Here is a 16,089-nt window from a genome sequence, read left to right as displayed (position 1 = left end):
TTTATTACAATCTATTATCTATATTAATAAACTTCAAAAAGATATAATTTTTTTTATTATAAGATTTGTAATTTTATTAGGATGGATCTTAATCGACGATGGTATTTGTTAATAAGGAATAACGTCACGACAATGAATGTTAAAATACGTAATTTAAAGTACACGTTCATTGGATATAATAAAATGTGAAACATAATAAAAACTCTTTTATTATTAAATTAACGAAATGATAAAATTTGGGATACTTGAAACAAATTAGATAGTTGGAGTAACAAAAGATGAAACAGTATCAAATAAATTCCTAATTTTTAATCGGGAGGCGAAACAATTGTCTCCAAAAATAATGCGCCTTTCGGTCCGTTGTAGCTGTCAACATGTTGGATGTAGTTAAAAGAATCATTGCAAAGTAGAACTTCAACAGTATCTCCACAAATACTGGTTATCAACCACTTGTTGTCTTGAATTAAATTTGTCCTTTGCTGAGGGTCCAAATGTTGAACTATGCGAGCCTTATTGAAAGAAAAGACCTTGATCCAATCATCATGTTCAAATTTGAACAAATCTGCAATTAGTTCACCAGCATATTGAACGACAATGACATGGAGCTTGTTAGAAATTGTTAGAAAATGTACTTGGCAAGGATTGCCTTCAATACGCTCCGAAAAACGAAGTAAACTGAAAGATTCAGAGATAACATCGAAAGCAACTATGTTCCTTTCACCAGGTGGAATCCAGTAATTGGAAACAATGAAATATATTGTTTTCCCGGAATACACTCCAGAAGACCATGAATAAAAGTTTGAAGCAAATTGACCTCCGTTCAAGAAGTTTAATTTTCTCCATGAGTCATGACGTGGTGAATATACACGAGCAGTAACTACGTCCCAGTAACAATTAATATGAAGCACTTTTAGGTCGTTGTCCTCGTCTAAGTACATTCCACCCGTATCGTTATGTCGACCAAAATAACGAATAAAGTAGTCGTCCGATATTAACTTAAAACGTCACGTCGTTGGGTTCCAAAGGACCAGGTCATTACTTTCATTGTGAATCCTTTTAATGGAAACTAAAATCAGACCATTAAACGAACATATAATGCTTAAAGAGGATGGATGAACTTCCAAAGGGAAATTTACGGTTTTGATAGTATCGTCGCCTAAGTCGCCAGACACTATGTCGTCAACGACTACGGAATTTTCTTTCAAGGAAAGTAGCTTATATTTTGTTGAATTTCCAACTCGCAGAGTATGGATGAAAACAAACTTTGGTGTCGATAATTCATAACACCAGTGTTTAGAAACACATTTGAAACGACAAACTGCCTTTGCGGGTAGTCTCGTTAAGATCTCTTCAAATATCATGTCATCCCCAATATGATCCATGAGAACCAATAATCTGAAAGAACAACTAAAAAAAACGACTGTATAAAAAGTTATTGTATAAAAAATTGATAATTAACAATGGAAGATTAAACAATTATATTACAGTTCAAAGTAACTAACCGTGTGAGTGGAGGTGTTATGTATACGAATTTCTGAATGAGCAAGAAGTACACGAGATATGGGTATTTATAGGACTTTCATCATATAGTGAATATCAATTTTGGAAACCTTAATTTTTTAATATATGATTTCAACAAATAATGCAAAACTTATGGAAGATTTATTTAGATCATCTAGACTTATGATTAATTAGTGTTTCGAAATTTAAAAGAACATATATTTTAAACTATTTTTTGATTTTTTGTTATTTAATCAATTACATTAATCAAATAAGGGATAAATATTATTTCATGACTATTAAATTTCAAGTAACATGTTCTTTTAGAAACAAAGTTTAATATTTGTTACAATATGTGTATTATAAATTGTAAAAGATTATTGTTTAAAAAAAAATAAAAAAAAGGCAGGGAAGGAAATAATCTTTTTTAATTTTGTAAAAGTATATTACAGTTCAAATACATTGAAAAGTTAATATCATAACTATCCAATGTAGATGTAGATTATAAATATGTCAATAATAACATCAAATAACATTTGCAGTTTATGATATCATTGACTCTTTAAAAAAGTATATAAATATAAGTTTATACAATGCCATGTAACATAAAATAGAAACGGGTGACTTTTATTTTACAATCGGTTGGAATAGATGATCGAATATTAAGACCAATAAGATGTGATTTCGGAACATTAGACGAAAAAATGATGTTAGTCAAATTCGTTGATCTCAAAATGTTTATTGTGAATTATATTAAATAGTTTTAAACAACTAATTGTGTAAAATGAAATTTTATGTAACAAAGTAAATTAATTATTCTCGTTATGTAAAAATAATTTAATCCATAAAACTATTCAATATACATGTAACAAAATAAAAAAGGTTTGAATTGATGCAATAAAGAATACGCAACCTAAAAAAAAATTAAAGCAATCAAATCATCTTTTAATACCACGATAATAAACGAAATATGCATAAGAAACCAAACATCAAGTACTGAAATAAATGTTACGAAATAAACAAACCAAAATAAAACATCTCAAATTGTTCGAAAAAACTGAAATGACTGTTAAATGTTATTACTAATCTTCCAGCTTTGCTTTCATCTTCAAACCTTCATTGTTCTCACAATCACCCTGACGCGGTTTAGTTGAAGACTGAGAAGAACAAAGATCCACATCAAAAACCGCCTCCAAATTGCGCTTCAGCTCATTGTCCAGCATCTTTGAAGAACAACTAATATGAGCTCCAGATGGTGTAGTAAAGATGTTGTTGTTCAAATTGGACATTGGAGTGTCTTCATCAACGACACGGGAAACAGAATCCTGTACAAAAAATTAAAAAGGTAAAATATATAAATGGACATAAATGTTGAATACAAAAAAATAATAGAGGTTTAATGAAATAAAAAAGTTGCTTAACAAACCTGGATGTTAACGTTAACAGTTGGAGTTGGATCAGAAGCATGAGGACCTAAAGGTTCATCATCAGCAGCCTGTATGCATTTCATAAACAACAATACGTATTCATAAGTGCTACAAAAGATTACTATAACAAACAATTTAAGTTAACGTGTAGGGTACATATAGAACCTGGTAAACATCAAAATGAACATCAAGATCTTTGATGATAGAAGGATTTTCGGTCAACTTCGAAACAGAGTAGCCATCTAACTTCTTATTTATATTAAACGAACCTGTGGCTATCTTAAACGCAAACCTCCTGTTTATCAATGCCTTCAGCTCACTTGGAAAATTGCCTTCGCTTGCTAACTGTTACAAATGAGTTAATATATAAGTTAGATACGTAATGAAAAGTAAGAAAATATATATACGTATAAAGAAATTAACATTTAGGAGTTTAACAACTTATATTTGGATACCATAAATTACCTCCATGTTATTATCCAAAAGTTGATTTGCGTTAACATTTAGGAGTTTAACAACCTCACGTTCAAACAAAGTCAAAGTAACAATCCCGGTACAATCCTGAACACGAATAAGCAGTTTTATCCTAAAAATTAACAAAATAAGATGGTGTTAATATTCAGTATGTTTTATAATATAGCAACAACTGAATCAAGTAATTTCACCTGGGAACAGAGACAACTGTCCTTTTATTGCACCGATCAGTTTGGCATTCCAAGACAGTTACTTCATCATATCCTTCGCTACCATCTTCCTTGGCCTTGGAAATAGTGTTGGTAAAAACCTTTTTGTTGCAAGTTTTACATGCATTGTAAAACCATGAGTCTTCTGAAGCAAAGCTTTTAATTGTTCCAAGTATAATAACAAACTTTTCCTGCATACATATTTGTATTTAAGTGAATTACAGGAATTTTCAAAAATTAAGGGTATATCAATAAAATACTATTAAACGTAATATTACTTCTGATATTCCGGTTAATGCTCCAATTGTACTGAAGGAAATATCAGAAAGATACTCCTCAGCCATTGACTTCATAAAGGGGAACTCAAACCAGAGTAACCGGAAGACGTTGACGTATTCATCTGAGCAAGGAAACTGTACAAAAATAATGCCATTTTTTAGACTAATATGTACATAAAGTAGACTATAAAACAAAAACGTAATAACATTACGTACCTTCTTTTAAATTCCAAAATCTCGGGAATTTCAGTGTTTATGAACACTCGAGTTACAGTATACAAATTGGATACGAACAAATTTCCTGTACAGTTATATGAAAGTATAAAAAAACATATAGTTCAACAATTTAATATGAAGTTTTTTTTAAATTGACAAACCAATATAAAACAATACCTCCCCAAAAACGGTACTTGCCAAACTGAACAACCACAACAACATTTTTTTCATCCTTATGTTCTCTTTGAAATTCAATAATCTGATCAGCATAAACCCCCCACAGAGTAACGTAAATCTGCTGGTGTCTACAACAAACAGTTTATAGAGTTTGGTTAGAAGGTGTAAACAAAAAAAGTATTTAATAAAGCGAATTAAATTTATGTATATAGTAGACGGTACTGCAAATCCTCCAGAATAAAGGTAGCCTTCTTCTCATCTTTCCCGTTATTATTTTCAGTCTTCTCCTCTGACGGAAGACACTTCACAACAAAACCGATAACGTCTACATAATGTACAAACAGAACTATAATTAGAACAACGTCAAATATAAAAAAGATTTAATAGTAATTATGCGATAAAACATTTTGTTAAAACGTACCAATAGGGCTTTTGAATGACTTGCCGTCATTATCAGAGTCTTCAACAACTGACTCAAATGGAGAAAAATCAAATCCCCATTCAGCACCAATAGGTTCGGCAGATTGCTCGACAATGGTGTTCTCATTTAGATTTATCTTGAACGAACTATGAACGTATTTCACTTTCTGACGGTTTTCTCCAAGAGAAGGATTACGAATAGTTAAACACTGATTTTCTTTCAGCAAATGCTCGTAAGCAGTAGTGTTTTTTTGTAAAACGAAAGCCTGCATTTTGGTGCCCTACACCAAGACATTGTATAAATAAAAAATCATAAAACATAATAACACGTTAGAATCATAATGAAATATGATGTGATTCAGACAATAAGAAAACCTCCTGATCCATGAATATCATGTCATAGCAATAAACCTTCCTAGGATTGTTGAAAGAAGGTCTTGTCCATAGCCGAACAATACGGATTCTGATAGTGTAATCATCAACATTAAGATCAACATTATTTAGAAGCGTTATAGCTGCCTGTTCCATTTCTGAAATCAAAAATAAAATAACATCACATTATAAACATAATGCAGTCAAATGTAAAGAACATAATTTGTTAAATAATAAAAACAATAACCATGTGAAATGTATTGTAACTCTGCAAACTCTTACCAGAAGTAATGCAGTCAAATTATACCAAGTCCGTAGCTGGGTTGTGTATGAAACATAAGTATTTAGACTTATTTATAACAAAAGACACAAAATACTTTTGGAAACGAATTTTTGAATTTTAATTATAAATAGTAAACCTTTACTAAATTAAAAAAATAACTGTAAAATAAAGAATTATGGTTGACCAGTTTCCTTAATTCTGAAAAACATTAAAAGGAAGGACATATTTTGTTTTTAAAATAAAATTATATGATTGAACAGTTTCCAAAATTATATACAATAGTGTGTGCGACCAAAAAAACAAATAATGACATCCATTCATAATTCATACATACGAAATAACAGCTGCAAATAGAAACTATAGTACCTAAACAACCTATACTAACAGTAATAATTATAACAATTATACTAAATCCACTACCTATACTAAGAAATAAAAATAAAGAACGATTACAACCAACACTATGTATAACAGCGGATAACACATTTAGTAGCTAATACAGTAAATATCAAAGGTAAAAATGCATTTACCATTAGCCGTTTCAATCCTAACGTCAAAGGTTTTGTTGGATATCGATATCGTGTATATTAGATCAATGATTGTATAACGTCAATATCAAAGGTTACCGGGTTTGATAAATTAACGTATGACCTGTAAGATAAACAACAAAACAACTTATAACTTTAGTTTTAAAATAATTACAGAGCTAAATAAAGGCTTTAAGATAGATAAATTAAATAAATGACTTACATAAAAATGAGATGAGATGTGGTGATGAAAAGTGATGCGAATCAACTTTAATTAAGAAATTAATCTTAATTGAGTCTTGATGTAATAACAATACACAGTCAGTCAAAAAAGGTTAAGATGATACAGGTTCAGTTAACAAAAAAAAAAACCCTCTGTTGAAGAAGCAACCGGTGTGAGAGTTTTGATGGAGTTTTTAAGAGGGGTCGGTGACATTGTCGAGGAGTATAAGAAAATGCTATCACTAAGCATTCCCGGACACTCCTCGACAACATCACCGACACATCCATCTTATAAGCAAAACCCTAAAAATGGTTGCTAATTCGACAGAGAGTTTTTCTTATTAACTTGAACATGTATCATCTAAACCGTATTTGACATATCCTTTGTGTATAGCTCAATTCCTTAATAGCTAAAAGCGTGTCATTTACATCATCAACAACATCCTGAAAACTCCCATTAATAGGTGTTTAGAAAAGGTAATAAAATTACATATGTTTTGTATAATTAAGCATCTTACTACAAAAAACGTGAAACAATTATACAGAATTTAATACTTCAAACGATATAAAACGATAAATTTAGTGAAATTGTAACAGAAATAGCATTCGAGTAACTAAATTCTATGTAGCATTAGTGAAAACAACCCAGGAATACATATAAGCAATAAGCATATGTAGCATTATCGTAAAGGTGTGAGTTATACATAATACATAACGTAACACTTAATCAAGAAATTTAAATCAACAGTATTGAAAAGTTATTACAGTTGGAAATAGGTAGTTTATCAAAATTTTGATGATAACATTGTACACATTGGACTTTTAATAATTTAATATTATCATTTACAAATCAATTTTATTGTTTAAAATAAAAAATAACAAAAATCACATGTACTATCTTGATATTGAAAAACATAACAATGTTGAAAACAAAAAAAAAATCCGTAAAAAGTTAAAATAGATACTAATGATAAAGGAAAAAACAACATCGAAAGAGTCAAATAACTAAATACGACCACTAACGTAAGGTACAACCTTTTCAACAATCAGCACTTGATCATTTTCGTCAAAACAATAGTCAACGGTGTCACGGACCTTAATTTCAGCAGTCTTCATGAAGTTAGACCATTGCGTTAACGCATATCGAAAACCGTTATGTGTCCTTTCACGTCTTGTACCATTGGTAAACTGAAGTGGAGGTTCCAGATTCAAAAGTCTGACGGTTATATCTTTCAAACAAATATTAAGTTTGGCCATTTCAGAAACACAATCGGGAAGGATCTGTATTGTTAACAAAACATAATTAATAAAAAAAAAACGGATTATAAATAACGAAATGAATCTAACTAAAAAAAATATTAACAGATCTTACAAAATCGGTACCAACGGTACGGGAAAACCGATAAACACGACTATGTGGTTCTTCATAAATTTCATTCAAAGCATCAATAGGAGGAACTGAAGGCTGCAAATTAAATATCCCATTTAGTACAATATATTACATTATTAAATTAACAATTATAACATATAACAACAAAATGTAACCTTACCACATCAACGTCTACATCATGAAAGTTCTTTTCAACACAATTTTTTCCAAATACTTTTAAGTTAAAATCATTACCAAAATACTTTGTAAATATCAAAAAACAACCAGGCTCTAAATGTAACAAACTAACAATAACGTCGATACCAGCGGTAAATCCGAATTTACCGCCATCCGTTTCAATCCTAACATGAAACGGATTGTTGTTTATCATTATAGTGGATATTAAATCAATGGATGTAGAAAAGGTTTCCGGCAGGATAACTTCAGGTATTACCTGTAAAAACGATAATTAAATCATATAAGATAACTAATTTTAATATCAACAAATATAAACAGAAATACTTTAAGATGCTTAAAAGTAAATTATAACTTACATAAAAATGCGAAGATGTACATAGGAGATAAGTCCAAAAAGAGCTACCGCTAACACCATCAATGAAATGGGTTAATTTAAACGTAGTGCAATCGATGGGGTTGAATACTATAAAACATCCTTCTGATAGTCCAAAATGTCGTGTTACATTGGACCATCCATAAAAAAGGAAAAAATTTCCTTTATAGTAGGTTAACCCTACATTAAAAATGCGGCCATCATCAGTATGTATGTCCACATTCGTAGGGCCCATATCAACACCCCACAGGTTGCAAGCAGCATCAGAAGGAATAGACTAACAAACCAAAAAGTAGAAGATGAGAAATAATAATATAAAAAAAATATATAAAATTAATATAAAAAAAGTTTAACAAATTTAATTTAATAATAACAACAGAAAATATGAAATATTATTTACCAGAATTATCTCATCTGCTTTTTTCATATGCCTATAGAGACAGGGTTCTCTGATACTGATTTTAAAATTAGAATGTTAGTAAACATTTTTATATATTATTGTTCGAAACAAATGATACAGAATGAAATAACAATAAACAAACAATACAGATATATATATACCTTAATGAAGAAGAAGATGACCCAGACATATTCTAAACCTGCATTACAGTAGGAAAAAATTAACATAAGGAATAAAATTAAAAGTGATGTATCGGTTTAGGTCTATGAGTAAGAATAAAAATCTATAACAAAGAAATACACAATAAATAAATATAAAGAACATGTATACATTGACAATCGGATTTAGGGTTTGTAATACATAAAAATTAAAAACGGTTTAGGATTATGAGTAACAATAAAATTGTATAACAAAAGAAGACATTAACTAAACATAAACAACACATATTGGATGAAAATCACATTTATGGTTTTTAGAACAGAAAAAATACTTATACTATATAATCGTTTAAATATATGAAAAAAAATCAAAACATATACAAAAAAAACTTGCAACAAATAAATATAAACAACAGATCGATGATGACAACAGGATTAGGGTTTGTACAACAGAGAAATTACAATCGATTTACGGCTAGGATTAACAATCACAAAAAAAAACTATACCTAAAACAACAGATCTATGCTAAACATGTTTCTATCACAGAGAAATTACAATCGATTTAGGGCTAGGAGTAACAATCACAATCAAAATATATACCTAACACAGCAGATCCATGCTAACAATACGATTATGAGGGTTTCTAGAACAGAGAAAATACAATCGATTTAGGGCTATGGTTAACAATCACAAACAAAATCTATACCTAAAACATACAGTTATTAAACATAAACAACAGATCTATAATTAAAGTCCGATTACACCAAAATATTAAAAAGTAATACTTACAGATGTCGATATGGATTAACGAATAAAAGACCCGAAATAGATGGATGAAAAGAAAGACGATGTTGAAGAGGATGCAGAAAACAAATCTTTACATCAACTTCACGGCGAAAATGGATTGATATATGGAACGATATGATTACAGAGAAATGAAGAGAGAAGGCGGTGTTAGGGTTTGTGTAATGAAAGGCATTGAAATGAATTGAATATTGAATAGAATTAATATACGTTTTATATGAAGAGCGCGTATGAAAGGAAAATGAGGAGCCCGCCTTTGGCTGAATTATCAGCCTTTTGAGCAATGCCACATCATCAAAATGATTGACTAAGATTAAACCTTGTGGCTAAAGAGAATTCATTTAGTATAGTAGATAGATAATAATAATAATAATAATAATAATAATAATAATAATAATAATAATAATAATAATAATAATAATAATAATAATAATAATAATAATAATGTTAACATATTTTTCTAGATAAATTTTATATCTGATTATGACATATATGCTGATTTCTTTTTAATATTCTTTTCTTTATGAAGAAATTTGTTATCACCAACCCCTTTTTCGTTTAAAATACCCATAACATATTAAAACTTTAATATATTTAAAAATTGAACCATAACATATTAAAACTTTAATATATTTAAAAATTGTGTCCAATAATCTTTTAACTATAATGTAGTAACAACAACAAATATAAAAATGAATCTGTTGGTGGAAAAATGAATAGAGGGAGAAGTGGTGTTATTTTCCGGCATTATGAAACATAACACACGTGTTGATCATTTAACCAATTATTTCATTTTCTTCATCAATAATCACTTATTTTACTTCAACAAATCAATAATCACTTATTTTAATTCAACATTTCAACCAAACCCCATTTCAATTTAGTTCCGAATCATTCAAAAGATCTTAACTTTTGTGAAAACATGAGAATCACGGCGTTCAATTTTATTGTTTCTTTGAATAGTTTAATGAATTAGGTGGCTGTTTGCCTAACTATGTAAACTTTTAATTTAAAAGTAAAGTGCACAGATGCTACACATATTATAGTCTAGTGACATTTTTCCCACAATGTCATGGGTTCGACTCCCACAATAAGGTTTTTCCCAAATTTATACTCCAACGGTCCGTCAATAACCCAAATTTGCCGTTAAAAAAAGTACATGGATGCTCTTGTATAAACTCGTAGAGGGATATCAAATCAACCTCATCAACGTGAATGAGGATGTGTATTTTTTTTATATATACAATAATAGTGTGAGGTTTATTGAGAAATACAAAAAAAATGAGGAACAGTGGGGGACCGACTCAAACGAACTTAGATTGAACTAATTTCAGCGGAGTTGGAACCGGCTCGTCGAACCATAACCAGGATCTCTTAACCCTAAATCCTAATCTCTAAATATATTAGGGTTTGGTTTTAGGGTCTTATATTAGGGTTTTGCTTTATGGTAGTTTTAGGGTTAATCATTAACATTTAGGGTTTAGTTTTAAGGGTTTATAGTTTAGATTTTACGATTTAGCTTAGGGTTTAGCCTTATTGTTTAACTTTAGGGTTAAGAAATCTTAGTTAGGGTTCAATGAGCCGGTTCCAACACCGCTAGAATGAATCCAATCAAAGTTCGTTTGAGTCAGTTCCCCGCGGAGCTAGCTTGGTCGGGTAGCGGCTCCCGGAATGGAATCTCCGACGATTGAAAGGACCGTGCACTATCCCCCACCCCCCACAATCAACCTTCTGCTACAATACTATATATACAATATTTAACAAATATTAAATATTACAATTAATAAGTAGAGATATATCAAATCAACCTCATCAACGTGAATAAGGCTAGAGGGTATGATGATGGTCCTCTAAGGGAGGATGATTTGCTATGTAGGCGCCACGTCATAGTCTTCCCAAGGATGGTCCATCCCCCAAAACTAGAGGGTATGGAGGATGGTCCTAGTCATAGTCCTCCCCACCACTTTTATATTTTTTTTAATCTTCTACTTTATTTTTAACTTTTTACAAATAAATTAATAAAAATATTTATAGCTTATGCACATTAATAAAAATATTAACTTTTTTTAATTTATCTTCTTATTTAAAAAAAAAAGTGGTTGAGATGCAATATCCAACAACTTACGTACTAGGGTAAACATAAACAAAAGGATCAATTGACAAATAAAAAAAATTAACAATTACAAGGAAAAAAAAGAGCGAAAAGAAATTCCATTTATTTGTTTTATTATTAATAATCTATACTATATAATAAAAGAAACCTGTTTCGGGACACGTGTCGCATTTCTACGCATCATCAGAATTGTTTTCCCACTGATTTATTTATCTCTAATTTAGTTAATATCCTTAAATAATTCATGATCTTCTATCTCTAATAAATATGTAATTTTTTTTTCCACAAAATGAGCCACAATTATAGGTAAGTTTTATTGTTTTATGGATTTTTTAGTTTAAATATTATTTATATGTTTTGTAATTGATAAGTGATAAATCATAATTAAAGATAAGTTTTTTTATTTTTATTTTATGCATTATTTACATATAAATTTGGCTTTAAGAAAGATGATGATATAAAATCATGACATTGAATTTGTAGCGATTTTGTATAATACCTATACTTATCCCGTGTAACACAAAAATATTTTGTTTTGTTTATATATATTTCACACAAATTCCATATATTATTTCGGGGACACACCCTCAAATAATAAAAAGAAATAAATAAACTAAATGATGTGTTGACATGCGGCATTAACTTATTAGAAGTTATATTAGATATTTCCTAACTGAATTTATTTGATTAATTTATAAATTTCATAATAATTTTATGAAAATTCTTAAGGTGACTGTTTTCTTTTATATTCTAAGGTAATTTTTTTATTTTATTTTATTTTTTAAAGCCTATTTCTGAAACTACATTAATGTCCACCATGAGACTGTAACCCACAACCACTCTAAAGGAATATGTTTATCACACGTTATGATAGCACTAAGCTATAAAAGGTTAACTTTTATGTAGTTCCATTTGTGTAACATCCTGTATTTTATATCCAAGAAGAATAAAAAAATAAAAATTGGAAAAAAGTAAGTTTTATTTTTTGTTTGACGGATTTTTTAGTTTAAATATTATTTATATGTTTTGTAATTGATAAGTGATAAATCATAATTATAGATAAGTTTTTTTATTTTTATTTTATGCATTATTTACATATAAATTTGGCTTTAAGAAAGATGATGATATAAAATCATGACATTGAATTTGTAACGATTTTGTATAACACAAAAATATTTTGTTTTGTTTATATATATTTCACACAAATTCCATATATTATTTCGGTGACATACCCTCAAATATTAAAAAGAAATAAATAAACTAAATGATGTGTTGACATGCGGCATTAACTTATTAGAAGTTATATTAGATATTTCCTAACTGAATTTGTTTGATTAATTTATAAATTTCATAATAATTTTATGAAAATTCTTAAGGTGACGGCTTTCTTTTATATTCCAAAGGTAATTTTTTTTTATTTTATTTTTAAAGCCTATTTCTGAAACTACATTAATGTCCACCATGAGATTGTAACCCACAACCACTCTAAAGGAATATGTTTATCACACGTTACGATAGCACTAAGCTATAAAAGGTAAACTTTTATGTAGTTCCATTTGTGTAACATCCTGTATTTTATATCCAAGAAGAATAAAAAAAATAAAAATTGGAAAAAAGGACTATTGCAGATACGCAATATATCATGTACTACATATGTGTAATACTACATATGCTCATTGTGGATCGCAAGCATTTTTGAATAAACGTATTTTATATGTATATGTGTAATACAATTTCGAATGGAGTATTTTAAGCTTTATCATTAATAATGAGTCTTCTTATTGATCCTCTCTCTCCATGTGTGTGTATATATATATATGTATATATATATCGTACAAATGGTTTATTAGTGACCAAAATGTGACACATGTAATTTAGATGAGAAATATAAATTTCATATATAATTACGTATCAAAGTTATATAATCTCATACTACCAGGTTATATAATCACTTACCACTGTGTTATATAATCATGCACTAAATTTATTTTGTTACTTTACAAATTTTATAATGTAATAAATCTTCTTAAGGTTACGTTTTTTATATTCGAGTTTTATCTTTAATTGGTACAATGTTTTTGTTGTTATTATCATTATTATTATTTTGCGTCACATGTTATAATATAGTTAGCCGAAAATTTATTTTCTCTCTTATTTCACTCTCTTTCAGATTCTATTATTCAATTTTATAACTTTTAAAAAAATCAACAATATGCTACCACAAAATTTATTTTATAATATTTTAATCTTTATTATTAACTATATTTATTTTATTCAACCCGTGTAATACACGGGGTTCTAACCTAGTAATTAATAAATTATAGAAAATCATTAAAAGCCGAGCCGATTGGATACTAGTCATAACTACCGATTTCATTCTTTTAAGTCATTCAGATCTGTATGTCTAAACCCACACCGGCGACAAAAAAGACGCCGGAAAAGCTTAATCCGGACGATTTCCGGCATAGTCCGGTCCACTACGCCGTCGCGGTAGGTGATCAAACAAAGGGGGCCCACCAGCTTGGATCGTCTTGAACGTCCGCAGCTCGACGTCGAAGACGGTGACGTGGGGGGCGGGATGCCATGACGCCGGCGCCGTTCCTAGCCGGGTATGGGGACGGACCCCATACCCACCAGCCTAATGATGTGTATCTTTTTATATATACAATAAATACACAAATCACTCCTATAATTTACAATTAATGAGGTTAGTTAAAGTATGATACCCTTTAGGCTAGATGGTATGGGGACCGTTCCCCACACGTTTAGCCCCGTCGCCGAACCCAACACCGTGCCACCCCCTCCCCCTCCCCCGTCCTCGTCGAGACTGTCGAGTCCAAGATGTTTCAGACGGGCCATGTAAGGACAAAAGTTCCTCCCTTTTTATGCATGTTACCGTTAAAAAAATAAAAATAAATTTCCAAATTCAAAAATAAAACTAACGGTAATATTCAAATATTTTATCAAAATACCTCCTAAAACTCTATAAAACCCCCCTTTTTTACACCATTTTTCTCACTTTTCATCTACCACAACTCATCTCTCTCTCAATTTTTATAAACATCTTCCCCTTTTATAAACTTATATTCTACCATGGATCCCTTCAACAACCCGAACAACCCGAACGTCCCCAACAACCCGAACTGTCACACCCCAACCGATGGCGGAATCATCGGGGCGCGACATTGAGCGGAACAGATTGTCCAGGAGAAATCCATAACAACTAATATTACCAAATACTTTTTAAGTCACGTCCCATACCATAACATATCCAACAAATTAATTATTACAGACCAAATATCTCAAAGACAAATAAAAGCTGTTCCGACAACTCATACATGGCAAGCATCCCAGCATCTCAAACACTTGTCACATATGTTAAAATAGAGGTCAATACACATAGTGTAAAGGTGAGCATACAAGTTTAATAGTATAATAGGTAGCGAAATCGGTTTACGCATAACCAACATGTAACATGTTGAAAAGTGAACCTAGCAGATTATCGACAATGAAATATGCACATACATGACTGCGAGTTGTAGAATGCGCAACACATATCACCACTGTGACACGTGAAAAAATACCCTTAACAACCCCCGTCCACGACAGGTGCTGAGTCCAAACTATAGTACTATCGTTGCTAAGGTGTCAGGCAACAATCACTGTGTAAACATAACATGCAAGCATTCATCGAGTAACACGTATAACATGCATTAGAGGTCAGCGTATAAAAGTGTTTGCGTTGTGTGTCGATTATGATTTGATATAGAAAACATATGTAACACCCAAAAGTGCGTAAAGCAAAAAGGGATCGAGTATACTCACAGAGATGGTAGCTACTAAACACAATCTATGATTGTATTGAAGGGAGCGCTAGAGTAAGCCTGATTACAGAACGATAGCATAAGCGATGAGCGGTGCGTTAAACGGTGCGAGTGAACAGAGTGAGGAAGGGTCATCCGATCGGATGACAATCCGGACGGATGGTCATCCGGTCGGATGGCCATTCGGTCGGATCATCATTCGTCTGGGATGGATGTGTTTGTGTATGGTGAAACTTTAAAGTTTTCGTTGTAACATTTTCAAAATAAGGAAGTGTTTCTACAAATCAGGTCATCCGGACGGATGGCCGTCCGTTCGGATGGCGGTTCGCTGAAACTGATCTTCTTTTATATTTTTGTGAAAATTTTTAAGTGTTGAAAACCACAAGTCGTCCGATCGGATTGTCGTTCGATCGGATGGCTATCCGATCGGACGACAATCCGTTTGGTAACTTGTTCGTTTTGAAATCTGTGAAGTTTGCTAAGTTTTGAAAGTTTTGTGTTTGAACCGAGACGATATAACCACGTGTTAAACAACGGGATCTCCATCAGTCCAAGTCGTCCGATCGGATGGGAACCACCCCGTCCGATCAGTTAGCTGTTCTTGATGGTACTTCATGTTCAACCCGTGAATCGGTCGTCTTCTCCGATAGGAATCCATTCTCATTCCAATACTTCACTATAGGACGAGTGGAAGGTCTGAACGAGCTCGGATTCCATCGGTTTTTATGTTAAAAGTTGAGAATG

General features: G+C 30.9%; 1 protein-coding gene and 1 long non-coding RNA gene across 2 annotated transcripts; both read right to left on the bottom strand.

Moving 5' to 3' along the window:
* Nucleotides 1–4,006: 4,006 nt before the first annotated feature.
* Nucleotides 4,007–6,319, bottom strand: LOC110871611 (replication protein A 70 kDa DNA-binding subunit B). Its single transcript, XM_035989107.1, has 7 exons — nt 6,256–6,319; nt 5,077–5,231; nt 4,703–4,982; nt 4,504–4,606; nt 4,282–4,409; nt 4,105–4,189; nt 4,007–4,010 (listed from the first exon to the last, which is right to left on the bottom strand). The coding sequence occupies exons 1-7, from the start codon at nt 6,317–6,319 to the stop codon at nt 4,007–4,009; spliced, it is 819 nt and encodes a 272-aa protein (XP_035845000.1).
* Nucleotides 6,320–7,055: 736 nt separating this feature from the next.
* On the bottom strand, nt 7,056–7,618 carry LOC118479331. The gene is made up of 2 exons (XR_004860742.1): nt 7,478–7,618; nt 7,056–7,386 (listed from the first exon to the last, which is right to left on the bottom strand). It is a non-coding gene; the product is annotated as an uncharacterized LOC118479331 (long non-coding RNA).
* Nucleotides 7,619–16,089: the final 8,471 nt, after the last annotated feature.

The sequence above is a fragment of the Helianthus annuus genome, chromosome 1, assembly GCF_002127325.2.
Source record: "Helianthus annuus cultivar XRQ/B chromosome 1, HanXRQr2.0-SUNRISE, whole genome shotgun sequence".
Classification (NCBI taxonomy): Eukaryota; Viridiplantae; Streptophyta; class Magnoliopsida; order Asterales; family Asteraceae; genus Helianthus; species Helianthus annuus.
This window is presented reverse-complemented; position numbering and strand designations above follow the sequence as displayed.

Excerpts from the sequence above, each read along its gene's own strand:
- LOC110871611 (XM_035989107.1), bottom strand. The coding sequence starts at position 6,319 with ATGTCACCGACCCCTCTTAAAAACTCCATCAAAACTCTCACACCGGTT. Across the intron at positions 4,607-4,702 it reads GTCATTCAAAAGCCCTATTG|ACGTTATCGGTTTTGTTGTG; the intron begins GTACGTTTTAAC and ends TACATTATGTAG. Across the intron at positions 4,190-4,281 it reads CAAGTACCGTTTTTGGGGAG|GAAATTTGTTCGTATCCAAT; the intron begins GTATTGTTTTAT and ends ATAACTGTACAG.